The following is a 19,685-nucleotide window of genomic DNA, read 5'->3' as shown; positions in this document are numbered from 1 at the left end:
CCATGTTAAGTGAAGTGTGTTCACCCTAACCCTGAGACTACACATACTAATAATAGCATTGGTCTGAGGGTTATTATGGAGTGACCAAAACAATGACAATTAACAATATGATATGAATTAACCATATGGAAACAGAGTGTTGGAAAGGTGTGATATAAAATGTATTGATAGTAACAGTTGCAAAGGTGTAAACATGACCCATTTCTTTTGTGTCCATTGTGATCTAGCTTGTGTTATCGGACATGGGTCACATGACTATGGTTCTAGGTACAGCTATTGAGCACAATGTGAATAGGTCTTTGTTGCTTCTAATAATAAGTTCCATCACATACCAGGGAGTATAAATATCACCATTTGTGATTTATTACCAGGGGTTTAATATACATCATAATATGAATATTCGTACAAGAGCTATTTTTCATGAACAAATTACAAATACATAAAACTTGGTTTCTCAACTCTTCTGTTTAAATGTACAAAATTTCTCCCACGGCTGTCCCATAGCAGCTTTGCAACCTGGAAAGACTTTTACACATTGCAGTTAGATGCAGAAAAAGGTTTCATTAAAGTGTGAAAAAAATCTGTCGTAGAATTTTTGTTCAAAGAAATAAAACAATATCTCAAGAAAAAAAAAATGGTAGGGAATATGACTGCTCCACAGGGCAGGCAAGAAAAAAATAATAAAATAAAATAAAAACCTGCTATTGTCCAATGTCCAAGACACAGAGAAGTAGTTTTGTGTTTGCATTTATCATTAATACAAAAAAATGCCTAGAAAAAAAGCTTATTCCAATGAATTTACATGAACAAAATGATATTACAGTAGTGTGCATACTGTATGTTTGTGTGAAGCCACGGAGCAAAGATCTTATGGCTGTCCATTCATGACCAGGCAGGCAGTCCTCCACAGCCACTGTACGGGGACGAGGACTGTGAGGAAGAGGGAGAACGGGGAGAGCAAAGGGACGGCTGGCCTCTTCACTGAATTAAATATCCACACACAAGGCGTTTTGGGCTGGGTAGAAAATAAAACGTTATCCCCCAGTAAGAGTTCATAGGGTTTGTCGTTGCGTTAGGAGAGCGAAAGCTCCTAAACTCATTGCATAAACTCCTTCTAATATAAAAAGTTAAACTTACAAAAAACAAACATACATTTTATACAATGTTGTGTTTCTCCGTCACAAGGCACCACATAGTTGGTTAAATTGGATCTTCATCTCAAGTAAATGATTTTGTTGTTTTGTTTAGTGTGTTTTTATACAGTGCAGGGTATATGGGCTTGGATTAAATAAGTGTGTTTTTAGTGTGTTGGGTGTCCCTCTACTGGCCATGGGGGCTCACTCCCTCTCTGTGCGCGCTGCTGCTGCTGCCTCTTGTTCCCTGGCCACGCAGTAGTTAGGCTGCTCAGAGGGGGTGTATCCTGGCAGGCACACACACTTGTAGGATCCTTCCGTGTTGATACATTTGGCGTTCTTGCAGAGGGACATCCGGTTGTTGAGCTCGGAACATTCATTCACATCTGTGAGAGGGAAGAGGGGTAATTAGATTAGCACAGTCTACGTACACTCAGTGGACAGTTTATTAGGCACTCCCATCTAGTACCGGGTCGGACCCCCTTTTGCCTCCAGAACAGCCTGAATTCTCCGGGGCATGAAAACATTGCTCAATTGGTATCAAGGGACCTAAACGTGCCGTTCTGCACACCACTGTTGTACTGCGCCGTTATTTGCCCTGTTTGTGACCGGCCTGTTAGCATGCACGATTCTTGCCATTCTCCTTCGACCTCTCGTTAACAAGCTGTTTTCATCCACAGGACTGCCGCTGACTGGATGTTTATTGTTAGTCGCCCCCATTCTCTAAGACCTAACGCTCAACGGGAGTTGAACATAAAGGGCGTGACCGTTGAGGAAACTGAACTCTTAGGAGTAACATTGGACGATCAGTTACAATAGTCAAGTTGCTGTGAAGATGGGGAGAGGTACAGTGGGGCAAAAAAGTATTTAGTCAGCCACCAATTGTGCAAGTTCTCCCACTTAAAAAGATGAGAGAGGCCTGTAATTTTCATCATAGGTACTTCAGCTATGACAGACAAAATGAGAAAAAAAAATCCTGAAAATCACATTGTAGGATTTTTAATGAATTTATTTGCAAATTATGGTGGAAAATAAGTAGGAGAGATGTACTATTTTCCTTCTAGTCTATTCAGTGTGTGTGTCCTCCACCCATGTCTTACCCACACACGCCATGCGGGACATATCCAGGGTGTATCCGTCGAAGCAGTCGCAGGTGTAGCCCTCCTGTACCCGCACGCAGCGCCCGTTCTCACAGCCGTTCAGAATGCCACACTCTTCCGCTCTCAGGCCCTCAAACGCGTCGTACGCGACTGCAGGACGAGGGCAGGGAATGAGGTGTTTCATTAATCCAAGTCAGATGAAGCTATTATGAATGATCATTTTTGAATGTGGTGTAATGATGATTTAAAAATCCTCTACATTTAACTAGCTTGACTAGATAAACTAATGAATAATTAATCATCTCTTTTATGTTCTTGGAGGACCTTGGTTACCTCTGTGCCTACCAACTGAAAACAATTTGTGGTCATGGCATGTAGTAATTCATGTGGACACAAGATGGCAGAAAAGAGCTATCATTGAGAGAATAGGCAGCTTGTCCCAAGCTCCCCATGCCATATCCCCTCTCTCTGCATGTTTGAGCTTCATCAGTGTGTTGTGGTGGGGACTGGTTCACTCACTCTCCTCATCCTCGTACAGGGGCAGGGCACCAGGCTGGTCGGGGCGAGGTTCATAGTCCAAGTTGACCTCATACTCCTGGACGGGCTCAGCCACAAGGGCGTCGCGACCATATGGACGCCCCTGTCCTTCCCTCATTGGCACGTTACACATGGAGGCATAGTCCTCTGTGAGAGAAGGGAGAGAAACTGAGACATGGCCCTCAGAGAGAGAGAGAGCGAGAGAGAGTGAGAGAAGGGAGAGAGACTGAGACATGGCCCTCAAGGAGAGAGAGAGAGAGTGAGAGAAGGGAGAGAGACTGAGACATGGCCCTCAGGGAGAGAGAGAGTCTTCTGAGAGAGTGACAGAGGGAGAGAGACTGAGACATGGCCCTCATGGAGAGAGAGAGAGAGAGAGAGAGAGAGAGAGAGAGAGAGAGAGAGAGAGAGAGAGAGAGAGAGAGAGAGAGCGAGAGAGAGTCTTCTGAGAGAGTGACAGAGGGAGAGAGGAGACTGAGACACAGCTCTCTGAAACAGAGATGGAGATGTAGCCCTGTGACCACAGCTGAGATCAGGAGCTAGAGAATGCATGTGATGCTGGGCGCTATTTACAATGTACTCATAAAGACAGAAAACATGACAAAAATCTACTATGTTTGATCAACACAACACGTTTCTGTGATTTATAAGAACTGAAGCTTATTCAAATTTCAACACAAGGTTTTTCAAAGTAATTACATTGCCATCATCACTTGGCTTAGTAGCCAGGGGATACTTGACTGAACTGAATAGTCAGGTTGTGACTAGCGGCCCACTTCCCTCCTGAACGTGGCGTTCAACACACACCACAGCACGGCACCTGCTCTGAGGTCCCTCCTCATTGGTCACTGTACTGTGGGAACCTAAACCAGAGTCTTTCATCTGCACGCCCCGGCCAGCCATCCCCTACAGTTCCCTGCTAATCCCACGCACCTGCTTGCCTCTGTTCGCTCCCACAAGAACGTCTACACAGGAAACGCATCAGAGAGGGACCGCAGAGCGATCTGGATGGGCCTGATGAGAACAAACTGACTGTGTGTTCTGTCCTCTCTGCGGAGAGCAGGGGTGAGCTCACACACCTGCATCTCAGTTTCTCAGTAAGGATCCAAGTGGGGACCATGTTGGCCGATGTTGGACAAGAAGTCTTAAGTGGAACTCCAAAGGGTGTTCCACGGAATCGTTGAAAACCTGATGAGGTGCTCTCTGTTTAAAAGTGGCCCGGACGTGCAACTTTGAAATGGCTAACTTGGATTTCTGTCGATGTTTCTCAATGACGTAACAGAAACAGATTTTATAAAGAGAGTGTGCAACTGTCATAGCTGTAGGCCTATGTTGCACAGCTGCAACGTTCCTGGAGAGCTCTCGTGACTTAATCGGGCCCACTAAACTGTCGGTTCAACATCACTCTCACATGAAGCTACGAATTCCTAGTCAAACTGCTGGGAAATCACTCAACATTTAAAAATCCCCAACTCTACCAGTTCCATCTTCCAGTGGGTTGGAATAATAGTCTTATTTTATCAGAGGGAGGAAAATGATCCAGTTCAGAGCCCTGAGGACTGTCCCCACATGTTCCAGTCCACAGGTCCCCATAATGCACACTGCAGCCATCTTCCCTGGCAGCATGGTGAGGACATGCATCAGAGACCAGACCTCCCTGCCTAGACACACTCCAGGTATTGGATAAGGGAGGCGAGGAAACGGGAAAGGGGGGGGGGGGGGGGGGGGGGGGGTCAAGGATAGAAGATAGGCCCCAGGCAGGCTAGATCTCAGAGGCTCCAGCAGACAGGAGCATTAGCAGGCAGCTGGCAGACTCCAAGCCTAATGAGGTGTCACTAGTCCTGGGTCTGATGTCTGAGAGGCCCTGGCCCATCTGGTTTAAGCACTGACCAACATCATCACTCTGAGACCAGCTGAAATATACTGTGTGGGGTTCTATATTATATCGCACACGAGACTAGACGAAGCATCTGCCTCAAATGAATGACTCTACATATATGAAGAAATGACTCTAAGATCTCTGAATGTTAAGTGTTCATAGCAGGACAGTGTAAACACAGTGTATTCACTCCAAAGATAATGGATCATAATCGGTCAAGGACAAAGTCATTATAACAGTAGAGTTGATAGATGGACATGAGTGCTGGTGTGGAAGGGTTGTATTGTTGAACCTGTGTTCTTCAGGGGGCAAAGGGCACAGTCCATGCTCCAGGCCTCTCCATGCAGACAGCAGCACTCTGTGAAGGTGGTCTTTCTGTTGGCTAGGGGCTTGGTGCAAGTCTTCCGGGTGCCCGTTACCGTCTGCCAGCAAATACCCTGGTAGTCAGTCTGCACAGAGTGTTGCTCTGCAACAGACACGTTACATCTCAGTCACAATCATTACCTCTCTATCAAGGCATGCAATCGCCATGAGAAAGACGTCAACAAAAAAATAACATGTTTCCAAAGAACAGAGACAGTACGAGAGGATGCTTCTATTTTTGCATCCAGGGTTCTTACCAGCCACTTCAGGGGCGATCACGCAGCGCTTGTTGTCAGAGTCCAACACCATGGGGCGGGTACAGAAACACATGTAGGAGCCCTGTGTGTTCAAACACTCTCCTCCCACACAGCTCGACTCATCCTGACACTCATCGATGTCTGCAGGGGAGGAGAGGAAGGGAGAGAGATGGAGACCAAGATGTCAAGAGGCCCCGTTGGGAGTTCTGTCGTCTCACAGCCCGATTCTCAAGGAAAACGCACCGTAACTCTTCACTTGGATATTCCATCTGTAGATGCTCAACCGACTGTCTGACGTTTCAACTAACTATCTACTAACCCCAGCCCTTATCCTAACCCTAAACTTAACCCGTACCCTTATTCTAAACCCAACCCGAGCTGTAACCTTAGTTGCTTATCAACAGTTTGCTAATAGTATGTCCATCTGTAGAGCATCTACGGAATTGAGGAGGAATCACCCACTCAAAACATGACTAACAAACCAACTGCATTTTCTCCATCGCATTGATGAGAGCTCAAATCTGTTTTCCCTGTGTCCGTGAAAATGTCTGTTGCAGAGACGAGCGGCGCAGTTAACAAGTTTTTGTGAATTCTCGGTAAACTAATACAGCTTCAAGGGGATTATTTTGCATACATTTTGAAAAATAAACCTGCTATTTGGATTGTAACTTCGTCCCAACTGAAATCCCATGTATTTCTGAAATATACAGCCACAGTGAACGCATTAGATACACATCAGGCCTGTGGTTTCATAATTACTGAGGAAATGATATATATATTTTTTTAACTCAATGGTTTCATCCATCCAGACATTGAACTGAAATACACATCCACTTGATATTCTACACTTTCAAAAATACCCCTCCATCCCCTTTTTAAAAATATCCCATATAGAGCACGGCTCCAGGGCTGGTGGTGGTAGTGGTTGGTTTCTCTAGTCCACGCGTAACGGGGTAAAACCAGGACCGTCCAGGGTAAAATGCCAAACCTCCGCTGGACCCTCCGCCCAATCTCAGCCTGTCCAAATAATCAAATGCAAATATGGTGGAACTCTGCAGACGGCCCCACGGGCATTCCACTGCTGCCGACCAGGGGTGCGGTGTGGGGCCAGGGGGTGCGGTGTGGGGCCAGGGGGTGCGGTGTGGGGCCAGGGGGTGCGGTGTGGGGCCAGGGGGTGCGGTGTGGGGCTAGGAGTACGATGTGGGGCTAGGGGTACGATGTGGGGCCAGAGGTATGGTGTGGGGCCAGGGGGTGCGGTGTGGGGCCAGGGGTACGATGTGGGGCCAGGGGGTGCGGTGTGGGGCTAGGGGTACGATGTGGGGCCAGGGGTACGGTGTGGGGCCAGGGGGTGCGGTGTGGGGCTAGGGGTACGATGTGGGGCCAGGGGTACGGTGTGGGGCCAGGGGTATGGTGTGGGGCCAGGGGGTGCGGTGTGGGGCCATGGGTACGATGTGGGGCCAGGGGGTGCGGTGTGTGGCCAGGGGGTGCGGTGTGGGGCTAGGAGTACGATGTGGGGCTAGGGGTACGATGTGGGGCTAGGGGTACGATGTGGGGCTAGGGGTACGATGTGGGGCTAGGGGTACAATGTGGGGCCAGGGGTGCGGTGTGGGGCCAGGGGTACGGTGTGGGGCCAGGGGTACGGTGTGGGGCCAGGGGTACGATGTGGGGCTAGGGGTACGATGTGGGGCTAGGGGTACGATGTGGGGCTAGGGGTACGATGTGAGGCTAGGGGTACGATGTGGGGCTAGGGGTACGATGTGGGGCCAGGGGTACGATGTGGGGCCAGGGGTACGATGTGGGGCCAGGGGGTGTGGTGTGGGGCTAGGGGTGCGATGTGGGGCTAGGGGTACGATGTGGGGCTGGGGTACGATGTGGGGCTAGGGGTACGATGTGGGGCCAGGGGGTGCGATGTGGGGCCAGGGGTACGATGTGGGGCTAGGGGTGTGGTGTGGGGCTAGGGGTGCGATGTGGGGCTAGGGGTGCGATGTGGGGCTATGGGTGGGATGTGGGGCCAGGGGTGCGATGTGGGGCCAGGGGGTGCAGTGTGGGGTTAGGGGTACGATGTGGGGCTAGGGGTACGATGTGGGGCCAGGGGTACGGTGTGGGGCCAGGGGTACGATGTGGGGCCAGGGGTACGATGTGGGGCCAGGGGGTGTGGTGTGGGGCTAGGGGTACGATGTGGGGCTAGGGGTACGATGTGGGGCCAGGGGTACGGTGTGGGGCTAGGGGTACGATGTGGGGCTAGGGGTACGATGTGAGGCTAGGGGTACGATGTGGGGCCAGGGGTACGATGTGGGGCCAGGGGGTGTGGTGTGGGGCTAGGGGTGCGATGTGGGGCTAGGGGTACGATGTGGGGCTAGGGGTACGATGTGGGGCCAGGGGGTGCGATGTGGGGCCAGGGGTACGATGTGGGGCTAGGGGTGCGGTGTGGGGCTAGGGGGTGCGGTGTGGGGCTAGGGGTACGATGTGGGGCCAGGGGGTGCGGTGTGGGGCTATGGGTGGGATGTGGGGCCAGGGGTGCGATGTGGGGCCAGGGGGTGCAGTGTGGGGCTAGGAGTACGGTGTGGGGCTAGGGGTACGATGTGGGGCCAGGGGTACGATGTGGGGCTAGGGGTGCGGTGTGGGGCTAGGGGGTGCGGTGTGGGGCTAGGGGTACGATGTGGGGCCAGGGGTACGATGTGGGGCTAGGGGTGCGGTGTGGGGCTAGGGGGTGCGGTGTGGGGCTAGGGGTACGATGTGGGGCCAGGGGGTGCGGTGTGGGGCTATGGGTGGGATGTGGGGCCAGGGGTGCGATGTGGGGCCAGGGGGTGCAGTGTGGGGCTAGGAGTACGATGTGGGGCTAGGGGTACGATGTGGGGCTGGGGTACGATGTGGGGCTAAGGGTACGATGTGGGGCCAGGGGGTGCGGTGTGGGGCTAGGGGTGCGATGTGGGGCTAGGGGTGCGATGTGGGGCTAGGGGTGCGATGTGGGGCTAGGGGTGCGATGTGGGGCACGGCAGAAGGCCAGGGTCCATCCAGTTTGACCGGGTTGGTAGTTTGGGCGTGCTGCCTGAGCCTGCTGGGTTTGGCCCCTAGGTCACCGCAGTCTGGCCTTGTGTCACCCCCAGTGTCCCGTGTCCCCACCCTGCCTCTCACCCTGCTCTGACCCCCACCTAACCCAGGGAGGGGACCCACTCTGCACACCCTGGCCCAGCCAGCCAACACACACAGGCTGTGGTACAGTAGCACTAACTGCTTTTAATGTGCATGGACAGTTTAATGACACAGGGCTGTGGAAATGGTATATTAGTAGGCTTAGGGCTATTGATTCCAATTTTTTAATTGTCGCAAAAAAACAGCATGTTGTGAGTAAATCAAGTATGTTTGGGCTGAATTAACACTAACTAATGTGAATGACCTGCCCACTGACCTCTGCACTGCAGCTTGACCTCGTCGTAGTACAGGCCAGTCTTACAGTAACACTCGTAGCTCCCTGGGCTGTTGAGGCAGAAGCCATCCTTACAGATCTCCTGGCCAAACAACGCACATTCATCTGCATCTGGGAGGGAGAGGACAACACGGGTTTCTTAGTAACAGCACGCACACCCACACACACACACACACACACACACATTTTCAATGCATCTCTTACTATTTAGACAACAATGTAATCATGCAGTTACTTCCCCGCTGAATCTGAGGGAACACCAATACCACTCAACGGGAATATTACATGTCCAGTATTCAAACAGTCTCTACTCTTTATGTTTACAGAAAGGGGAGACCAACTCAACGCTTTAATGAGATGAAATCCGGAGAGGCGTAGAGAAAACCTCCATCAACAAACAGTTCTGCGTTTCAGTACTCTACTCTTCCTTCGGTTGGGCGTTGGTGTTTGCAACTGAGACCAATAATCAGCCATGCAAACAGGTTGACTAATTGAAGACATATCCAGACGTGTCTGAACGTGAACGTGTCTGGCAACTCGCCTTCCCAGCCCGTCTCAGTCTCTCTCTCGGAATATACCACATTCACTTGCTGCCGGCCCCTCTCTACCAGAGATAATAAATGACATGATTGAATTAAGGCTGTTGGTTCGATGAATTAGCTTTCGCGCCAGGTGAACAATCTAGGCTTGAAGGGGCTGGGAGAGGAGAGGGAGAGAAGAGGACAGTGGGAGAGAAGAGGACAGAGGGAGAGAAGAGGACAGAGGGAGAGAAGAGGACAGAGGGATAGAAGAGGACAGAGGGAGAGAAGAGGACAGAGGGAGAGAAGAGGACAGAGGGAGAGAAGAGGACAGAGGGAGAGAAAGGAGAAAGGGAAAAAAGCAGGAGAGAGGGGAGAGGAGAAGATGCGGAGGTCATATGTCTCCAGACATCTAAAGCTGGTATTTCTGCTCTGTGACTCCAAGGCTGAGAGACAAAGACCACAGACAGAGACACACACATAAACAAACACTTACACAACAAGAGCACAGACACAAGCCATTCAAAATCGTGGGGTTTGTTGCGACCTCATTATCTGAATCATGAGGTTCTCACAGCATTCTCTGAACACTACCGTTGTGAGCGAAGGCTCCGCTCAGCCTATACTGGGTCTCTGAGTTCACATACCTTTATAACTCTCGGCTGCGGTCACTCCGAACACAGCGTCACCAGTGGGGACATTGCCTCTCCCAGCTGGACACATCTGGGAAAACTGATCTGTCGAAGAGATAGACAAGAATATGTGTAACAAGTAGTGTGTGTGTGTGGATATAATAAGTGTGTCTGTGTGTTCATGTGTGTGCTTCCTCACCGGTGCCCTGGACGGGGCAGGGGTGCACCTCACAGTTGTCCCCCCAGCCTGCCCCCAGCGTACAGCAGCACTCCTCCATGGTGACACTGCTGGTCAGCACGTTCTCACACAGGTTCTCATCATTGAGGTTGTAGTAACACTCCTTCCTCTCTACTGACGAGGCTGGGGCAAACAGGGGAGAAGAAACATGATTACACATGAATAGATCAACAATAAGTGTTCAGTAATATTTGCAGTTGTGGGCGTGAAGGAGTAACGTTTTTTCTTAACCCAGGAGGAATGAGACTCTTTCGTAAACTGGGACAATTTGCAGCCTGATGGAGAGATGGGCCACATGATGACTGTGACCTGGGTCTTCGCACTGCTTTAATGATATACCTGGAGAGAAGAGAACAACCCCCCTTCCCTTCCCCTCCTATCTCCACCTCCTCTCCTTGGTTTCCCCCAAACCCTCCACATGCACTTACGCACATGAACACACACACACACACACACACAGCGGTGTCTTTATCACAGTTTTGTGATCTGTAAATGCCTCTGATAATTACAGATTACCAGAGATTCGTATCTAATTGCCCATTCTCAGAAAAACACAGCTTTTATTGCTTCAACATGGAAATGGCTTTTATACATTCTTCTAAAGCAATCCTACTATTACGTAACGTCTGGGGTTGTGAGCACAGAACATGCTCTAATTCCTAACATTATATAATGATACACTATCCTCCTTAAATATTTGGGAGTGTTCTCAGAGGTGAGAGAACATACTTGAGGTCATAGGGTGAAGTCTGACAAGGAGCCCAGGTTAATGTTAAGCTTTGGGACCTAAAGCCCTGTATTATACAGTATATCCGCCAGACAGACAAGACACACTGTTGGCTCTGTTTCTCATTAGGGTTTTACACTGAGGCAAAGACAAAGGAGGCCCCTAACCTGCGGCTGTGTTGTTAAACAGAGCCAGGCCCCCTCATTCATCAGAGCACCACTCTACTCAAATGAAACTCCAAGCTATTAAAGGTTAATATTGTCCTCTGAGACAATGCGCTACCACTCAATGTTCAATATTTAAAATGAAACATTTAAACTGTGCTTTATATAAGCTTAATTTCTCTTCAGGTAATGTGTGGGTCACCTGTGGGAGCGGGACTGCACTTGGCGGTCATCTGGTTGTACTCCTGGTCCTCGTCGGGGCACATACACAGGAACGAGCCCTCCACGTTCTCACACAGGGCCTCGCCACACACACCGCTCAGCAATTCACACTCATTCACATCTGCAGGGAGAACACAACACCTTGGTTAGCGGTTAGCACTAATGAGCATAGTTAGCAACCTCACAGGATGCATCTTATTTACATAATATCTCACATATGTGGCATGTGTGGTTTCATTCACAAGACAAGTAGCTAATAAAGATACATTAAGATACTAAGTGGTGTACTGTATGGGGAGCTGGTGATATACTCTTGGAAATAGATGAATCAATGAATAGGCCTATACATTGAGGAAGAAAAACACTCAAATATCTATTTCACACTCCAATAACATTGTCTGTTTTCCTTTGACCTGGCTGTGGTTATAGCTGTGCATCCATCCATGTATGTCGCTCCAGTTATGAACGAACGTGCAGAGAAAACACATACATCAACCCCGACGTGGAGCTTAATGTAAAAAGACAACAAAGTCTCGTGGTTCCGACGTGCTCTGAGCTGCTCTGCATTCCCAACACCCTATCCAATACTTCACACTGGGGTGTGGGCCAGTTTGTCAATGAGCTAGAAAGTGTTAAGGAGAGAGCGGGGAGGACGAGAGTGGGTGTGTCGCAATAGGGGAGCACTAAAAAGGGGAGAGGTCCAGAACGACAATGGAAAAGGCAGATTTTTCTTCATAGGATAATATATTTCAATATATTTCACGGCCTTTCCCGCTCAGCGGAATGGGACTACCATTTGGAGGGAAATTTGTTTTCCATTTCAGTGGATTCTGTCCTCACGCATCTGTGACTCCTTTCAGGAAACTAGGTGTATGTCGCGGGTCACTACTTCACAGGAGGCATTTGAACGTAAACATTTTTTATTAGATCAAAATGCCTTTTATGGCAGAAATTCCTTCTGGAACTTGTGCACCTTCATGTGCCTTAATAACAATCTTGTATGCCATCTGTAAATATGAATACAATTGTTCAATTATGAGCCTAGTTGGTATAGCCACACAAAAAAAGACAGGAACCTTCCCTCTAGCCATGACTGGCTAAGATAATGGATGGGCTGGACATGCCGAGAGAAGAGTTCGGATTCCATGTAGCGCGCTTCTGTCTTTCACATGAGCGCTCAGTATGTGCAAGTAATCCTTTCTAACGCTGCTTTTTTGAAAGTTATCACAAAGAACTGTGATAATGTTGCTAATGCTCTCCACTTTCTGGAGGACCGAGTTTTGAAATATGTGGAATGCTCAGTGGAAGGTAAGGAGATTCAGGCGTTTGATTATGCGGAGGGAGAGAACACACAAAGGATGTTGTATAAAACAACTGTCTCCGGATTACATCTTCAAACTAAGGGCAACCATGGCATCCATGACAGAGAGGGAGAAGCGTTCATCCATGTATATGGGTAAGAGAGTCTAGCTAGCTACATTTTCAGATATTATAAGTTTCAAATATTGTCAGAAAGTCGTTTCATTGCAAGTTAGCTAACGTTAGTTGGCTAGCTGGCTCGCTAGCTAACGTTACATGTATGATCTGTTTAGTGATATTATTTGTATCTCAGAACCATTTGTATTGCTAGTTATAGCCTAACGTTAGCTAGCTAGCTAACATTGAACCTAGTTGGTTAACTTTAGCTACCTGTAGATTCATGCATGGTAGTAATGTTATGAGTTGGGATTATGGTTCATTGTTTAGCTAGCTAGCTACATAAACAAAAGACTCCACTATGCAAGTAACCATTTCACTGTACCGTTTACAACTACTGTATCCTGTGCATGTGACAGATAAACATTGATTTTATTTTATATGGTGTGCATTTACCAGAGACGGTAATGTGAAGAGCAACATGACCTGCACCAAAGTCAAATTATGACATAATGTTAGGCCAACCAAAGTTCTAAAATTCTCCAGTAAAATGCCCTACTTTTATTTCATTACACTCCCAACCGTAAGCTATTTTCTGTAATTATCTCACCATTAACTTGTAAATAATGATCTTGTTATGAGTTTATTTTCCTGTAATAAGAAATACAAATTAGTTAAGGCATTGTCAGCAATATGATATGGCCATTATTTGAACTGGTTAGCAAGCTCACATAACAAGCTAGATACTAACCAAAATATTGTTTAGAAAATTGCTTTTAGTTACCTGGTTTGCTAGATTGACACATACAAAATTTATTTTTAAACAGGTGGGTTTATTGGTGTTAAAATACGCCAGTCATGCTATTTTGAACCACCAGGCTGCTGATGTCATGCAGCCTGTCGTTTTTGTGTTTATACTTTTTCCTAGCGACAAGTTTTATGTCGGACAACAATAGAATGTTCATGATGTCACTGTGACAACTGTCTACAAACATGTTGATAGACGTAGTATAAACCAACCTTTATACTTGAAATCTTTGGTTGTTTAGTACACAACCATACTCACTCTGTTTAGCACATGGCCTCACGTGTGAATCCTTAAAGAGATGGGTGGGGATAAGGCTTGAGAGGGTGTGAACAATGCTGAATGGGTGTAGACAAAGAAGAGCTCACCAGTAGGTGTACCTAAACATTCAAGAGCCATTTGCTCAAAAGTGGGGTTTCAAATTTATCAACTTTCAAAGCAGAATTACTTTCCCATTGTTCCTCAACTGCAGTGTACGGTTTACCATGTTCCAACTCCGAATCAATTTTATCCAATGTAAAAAAAACTAAATTTAAAATGTTGCTATATAAGACCAAATCGAGCTGGTCGAACACATTTAGGTTTACCACAATTTGGCTATATAGTACATCTCTACTGCCCAGCCAATGGAAATTATGTTTTCATGTGTAAACGTAGAGAAATGCTGAGTTACAGTAAAGTACAGACAGGCTAGTTAGAAGAAGGATTTAACCGTGGCTCTATTTCCATGGCTATATACAACTTATTTTTATGCAAACATGCTTTCCTGCATAGTTAACTTTATTGTTGTTAATTCAGTATGTGACTGGGCAGAAATAGCCAGTCGCAAGAGCCATAGAGACTGTATCATAGTTTGATTCAGAGCACAGATGGCTTGGCATACCCTTCCACAATGACCGTCACCGCATATATCTGCTGCCACGGATTGGAAAGCTCATTAACGGCCAGGTACACAATGCAGGAAGCAGACAAAAATAAAAATAAAAAGTCCCTCCTCCTCTCCCGCCTCTAGTTACAAACCTTCCTCAACGCTCAGCTCAAAGCGCACCGCTACTGAGGAGAATCTATAATTCATTAGCAGACATTAAAACCTGCTGCTGCTTCTCTGGTTATAGCCCGCACCGCAGTGCCCTCATTAAAAGCCAGTCTGTCTGGCGTGACCCTGAAGCACCTTGTTCGCCTTGCACAGTCACCATCTGGATTCAGCCCCAACCGGTATCCCTACCCCAACCCCTGTCCAGCAGAATGAGAAAACGCTGGTTGAATCTTGATCTTGATCAACGTTGCAGCTGGACTAGAGGGAGAGAGAGGGAGTACTGTCAATGACACGTGTCACTTAAATCACTTGACAGTGAGAGAGAGTTCCGTTCAATGACATGAACTGTGAAATGAAAGGACACAGACAGATAAGCTACGTTATCTGATTCCCAGTCTGAAGAATATGTACCAAACAACACTGAATGCCAACACAAAGTCATTGAACTCCAAAACAGCCTCTTAATCTGGGAAGCAGCAAACAATCCCAGAGGCTCAGGGGTTCATCTGTCTAGGGGTAACCAGAGACAGGGAGAGGAGCGGGGGGAGAGAAGGGGTTGGTTGTGGACTACTTCCAATAGTTTTGGGGGGAAAAGTGAGCCCATCTGTGCAAGACACAACAGAATGATGGGCTGGCAGGAGAATGGAGGCAGCTGGCTGTACAGGGCTGGGGTGGGACCAACCAACACTTGCCAAGGTACAGATGGAGAGTGTGTGTGTGAGAGAGAGAGAAAGCAAGAGAGACCATACGTGTAGGTTTGCATGACTGTGTGTGTGTGTGTTTGTTGCGTGGAGTGCGTGTATGTGTGTGTGTGTGTGTGTGTGTGTGTGTGTGTGTGTGTGTGTGTGTGTGTGTGTGTGTGTGTGTGTGTGTGTGTGCGCAGGTCAGGGGAGAGATCTGGCTGGAGGAAGTGTTCTATCAGCTTCAATAGGGGAGTGCCTGTGACCCACTTTCAGGGCTCTGACAGACCTTCCTGTAGGAGGAAAATTGTAAAGATGGAAACTGCATGGGCCCAGTTAAAAAAAAAACAAGACAAACAAGCTCCAATTCTTCACCTTGTCCCAGAACATGAACTCACTGACTCTCTATCTGATTGCGATCCCCCCACTCACCCAAACCCCCTCAAACGATGAGAATGAAATTGAAAGCTACAAACAAAATGGCATTCTGCTGATTGAGTGAGAACTGGCTTCCTTTGAGTCTGCGGAAGAATGTCCTCAATGCCCACTGGCTTGGCTGAGGAAGACATTAATCCAGGATGATGGTTTGATTTGGTGGCAGGGATGGACTTTCTGACAGAACACTCTCACCTTTTCTCACTGCACCCCGAGGCTGAAATGAAAGCCACGCATCATTGACAGTTAGCGGTGCCACCACAGCACAGCCCAGACCAGAAAAAGCTATTGACTGAGAAATAACCTGGTCGACCACACATGTAGTATATCACATCAAGAAAGAACATTGAGTGTAACCTACACTGAGTGTACAAAACATTAAGAACACCTACTCTTTCCATGACAGACTGACCAGGTGAAAACTATGATCCCTTATTGATGTCTTTAATCAGTGTAGATGAAGGGGAGGAGACAGGTTAAAAGAGGATTTTTAAGCCTTGAGATAACTGAGACATGGATTGTGTACGTGTGCCATTCAGAGGGTGCATGGGCAAGGCAAAAGATTGAAGTGCCTTTGAACTAGGTAGGTGCCAGGGTAGTAGGTGCCAGGCTAAAAACTGTACCCCTGCTGGGTTTTTCACGCTCAACAGTTTCCTGTGTGTATCAAGAATGCTTCACCGCCCAAAGGACATCCAGCCAACTTGACAGAAGTGTGGGAAGCATTGGAGTCAACATGGGGCAGCATCCCTGTGGAACACTTTCAACACATTCTAGAGTCCATGCCCCGACACATTTAGGCTATTCTGAGGGCAAAAGGAGGGGGTGCAACTCAATATTAGGAAGGTGTTCTTCATGTTTTGTACATTCAGTGAATAGATCGTATTCAGACAGCTCCAGTCTCGAAACAAATCAAATCAAATGGCGAAAATGTAAACACAAATCTAGGTCTTATAGTCAATCTTTCTCTTCAGTGAGGATAAGCAGACAGGAACCAGAGGCCCGGGACTCACACCGACAGAAAGACAGACAGCTGCCATACAGCTTCATGGCTCCGGCTCCATCACTTTCACTGCAGCGGAGTGTGTGTGCCCATGTGTGCGCCAGTGTGTGGGAGACAGCTTGGCTAAGAGTCTAAGCTCCGGTGCGTTTCCAATCCCAGGGTCTGAGGAGCGCTGCAGACACGGTGGGGATATGTCTAAAACATCACAGAGAACGCCGGCTACACCTTCAAATTGAATGAAAATAAATGGTCACATCAATCAAGCGTCTGCCATCTTTCTTTTTTTTTTCCTGCAGAGAGGGAAACCACTGTCCAAATTTGAGAGGACAGGAGTATTTAAAGTCCCATCAATCTGCCCCAATATGGCCCATACCACATCATTACATTCAAGTCTTTCATGACATATGATTTAATGTCTACAATGCTTATACTATCTTTAAGAGAAGCATGACGCATGACGCATACGTGTCTAGCACTGCCACCACCAACAAACTTCAGAGGGAAAAAAGCTGTCAGGGAAATACACTCAATCATACTTCCTATTGCTTTGCATGGACCACTTCATGTTTGTAATTGGCAAAACGGCTACAGCAGTTGTCACTGAGTCAGAAAATAAATCTCATTTGAAGATTAAAAGGTTACTGTCGGTATTCTCGGTTGGCAGACACATCCATGGCAGACTACCCCGCATGTCCATAATAGGGGTGAGCTGTCCTCCCGTCGTCATGACAACCCCGCTGAAGTTCTCAAGGCGGGAGCAGACGTTTTAGCCATCAGAGTGTTCCAGTGCTTTCAGCAGGACCCTTCAAGGAAAGCCTTGTAACTTCCTTGCAAAGAATGAGCACCTATATCATCAAAGCACACACATGCACTGACATGAAATAGGCGCTTCTGAGTATCAGACCAAAAATATATCAAAAGATAGACCATAATGTCATTGAACATTTGAACAAAAACTTGCAGTGGCTTTGCTCTAAGTCAAAGCAGGAGCCAACTGTTCAGTATATTCTAGCACATACTGTCGATGTACTAAAGACTATACCAGATGGTCTCCATGAAGAAGCAGACCTATCCATGCCCATGTCATACACTACTGTCTTCATTCCTTCTCTGGCCCTCCTGGGACTTTTTTGTAACCCCCTCCCCTTCCCCAGACACCCAACCACCCCCAACCCCCACCCACCCACCCCCAACACCCACCCAACCACGCCCAACACCTACACCACCACCCCCAACACCCACCCAACCACCCCCAACACCCACCCCCAACACCCACCCAACCACGCCCAACACCCACAACACCCACCCCCAACCACCCCCAACACCCACCCAACCATGCCCAACACCCACACAACCACCCCCAACAACCACCCACGCACACCCACACCCACACACATCTAATTCTTACTATTGTTGTGGGGTCTTTTTGGGGACCAACAATTGATTCCTTTTCAAAAACCTACTTTCCCTCACTCCTAACCCTGAACCTAAACCTAACCCTTACCTTAACCCCTAACCCTAACTCCTAACCATAATTCTAACCCCAACCCCTAAGCCTAAAACAGCCTTTTTACAAGTGAGGACCTGCAAAATGTACTCACTTCTTTGAATTGTTGTTGATTTACTATTCTTGTGAGGACTTTTGGTACTACAAGTATAGTAAAGTACACACACACACACACACACACACACACACACACACACACACACACACACACACACACACACCCACACAAACACACACACCACTCCTACTCACCCACGCAGCCGAGGCCCTCCTGGGACTCCTGGTAGCCCCGGTCACACAGGCAGCGGAAGGAACCAACCGTGTTCTCACAGAAGCCGTGGTTACCACACACCGTGGCGTTGACGTTGCACTCATCAATATCTGCAAAACGAGGAGGAGGAGGGTCAAGGGCTAGTTAGCCACTCTTCTTTACAGTCTCAGTGGCAAAGGTGGTCCCACAGTTAGGACCAGTTGACCCACAGAACAGCACCCACTGAGCTGCAGTGGAACTAGTCTCAGGTTTGAAGCACATCTCTCATTGGTGCCATTGCGATGAGTAGGAGCATCCAGAGTTCAAGCTGACAATGTGTCCGGAGTTGAGGTAAATCAGAAGAGTGCAGCACACCACGAACACACAGAGGGAAGAGCTAAATAAACAAAAGGCAGATCTATACACTGAAAAAGAGTGTGTGTGTGTGTGTGTGTGTGTGTGTGCGTGCGTGCGCGCGTGCGTGCGTGCACATCAGACTCCACACCCTGCGAAGACTATAATAAAATTGCTCAAATATTAACACTAGGGAATTCATGGAGAGTGATAGACAAAACACTTCACACACAAACATCCTCTTGGCTGAGCTGAGCAAACAGAGCACTCTAAACTGTAGCTGGAACACTGTGTAACCCAAACAGTGCAAACAACCGCCTGACTCCCAAACAAGCAAATGCAACAGATGTAATGTTGTTGCCTCACGACAGATGCTCACAGTGAGTTACTATGGTCAATGAGGGACCTGTTCTGTGGAGTTCATTCGTAGAGAACCAGCTTTAGTTAGCTGGACCAAAGAGACAGTACAACTCCGTTAGAAGACCCCCCCCCCCCCACATACATGTACAGGGGTCAAGTCAAGTTGACTCGTTGTGGTGATCAGTGTCTATTACAAAGCAGAGTTGATAGGACAGAACAGAAATGTTTGAAGATGGATGGGGAACAGCATGGAAAGGCGTGTTGATGGGTGAGGGAGTAAGGTGATGGATGGATGGATGGATGGATGGATGGATGGATGGATGAAAGGATGGATGGATGGAGGAGGGTAAGATGAGATACATTGATGGGTAGAAGAGAAGCACAAAGTAAGACACTTGATTGGCACGTGAGCATTTCAAAGAATTGGATGGGGCAACAGCTGAAGCAACGGAAAGTTGGCATGGCTGTGGCCTCCTTTTTGATGCCCCCGTGATGCTGACTCACCAACACAGATGCCTTCTGGGCCACGGTCGTGTCCAGGGGGGCAGTCCACCAAACACCTATAGGAGCCCTCTGTGTTCTCACAGAGCCACGCCCCACAGATACTCTGGCCCAACTCTGCACACTCATCGATATCTGGGAGAGCAC

General features: G+C 48.0%; 1 protein-coding gene across 12 annotated transcripts in view; it reads right to left on the bottom strand.

Annotated features, from left to right (window-relative positions):
- Window positions 1-339: 339 nt before the first annotated feature.
- Window positions 340-19,685, bottom strand: part of LOC110502431 (latent-transforming growth factor beta-binding protein 1) — a 134,931-nt gene continuing 115,585 nt past the window's right edge. For 8 of the 12 annotated variants that reach the window (XM_036959792.2, XM_036959796.2, XM_090216859.1 and 5 more), the window contains 10 exons: window positions 18,326-18,454; window positions 11,175-11,315; window positions 10,043-10,204; window positions 9,859-9,948; window positions 8,676-8,804; window positions 5,267-5,407; window positions 4,939-5,112; window positions 2,753-2,917; window positions 2,234-2,383; window positions 340-1,519 (listed from right to left, as the gene is read on the bottom strand). In XM_036959792.2, the coding sequence (XP_036815687.2) occupies window positions 1,338-1,519; window positions 2,234-2,383; window positions 2,753-2,917; window positions 4,939-5,112; window positions 5,267-5,407; window positions 8,676-8,804; window positions 9,859-9,948; window positions 10,043-10,204; window positions 11,175-11,315; window positions 18,326-18,454 (1,463 nt within the window). In that variant the 3' untranslated portion in view covers window positions 340-1,337. Of the gene's footprint in view, window positions 1,520-2,233; window positions 2,384-2,752; window positions 2,918-4,938; window positions 5,113-5,266; window positions 5,408-8,675; window positions 8,805-9,858; window positions 9,949-10,042; window positions 10,205-11,174; window positions 11,316-18,325; window positions 18,455-19,541; window positions 19,674-19,685 lie in introns of all 12 variants that reach the window. The other 4 variants (XM_036959791.2, XM_036959793.2, XM_036959795.2 and 1 more) reach the window with 1 other exon arrangement.

Source organism: Oncorhynchus mykiss, chromosome 23, assembly GCF_057628025.1.
Source record: "Oncorhynchus mykiss isolate SJ-2025 chromosome 23, ASM5762802v1, whole genome shotgun sequence".
Taxonomy (NCBI): domain Eukaryota; kingdom Metazoa; phylum Chordata; class Actinopteri; order Salmoniformes; family Salmonidae; genus Oncorhynchus; species Oncorhynchus mykiss.
Note: the sequence above shows the minus strand (reverse complement) of the source record. Positions and strands in the feature narration are given on the sequence as shown.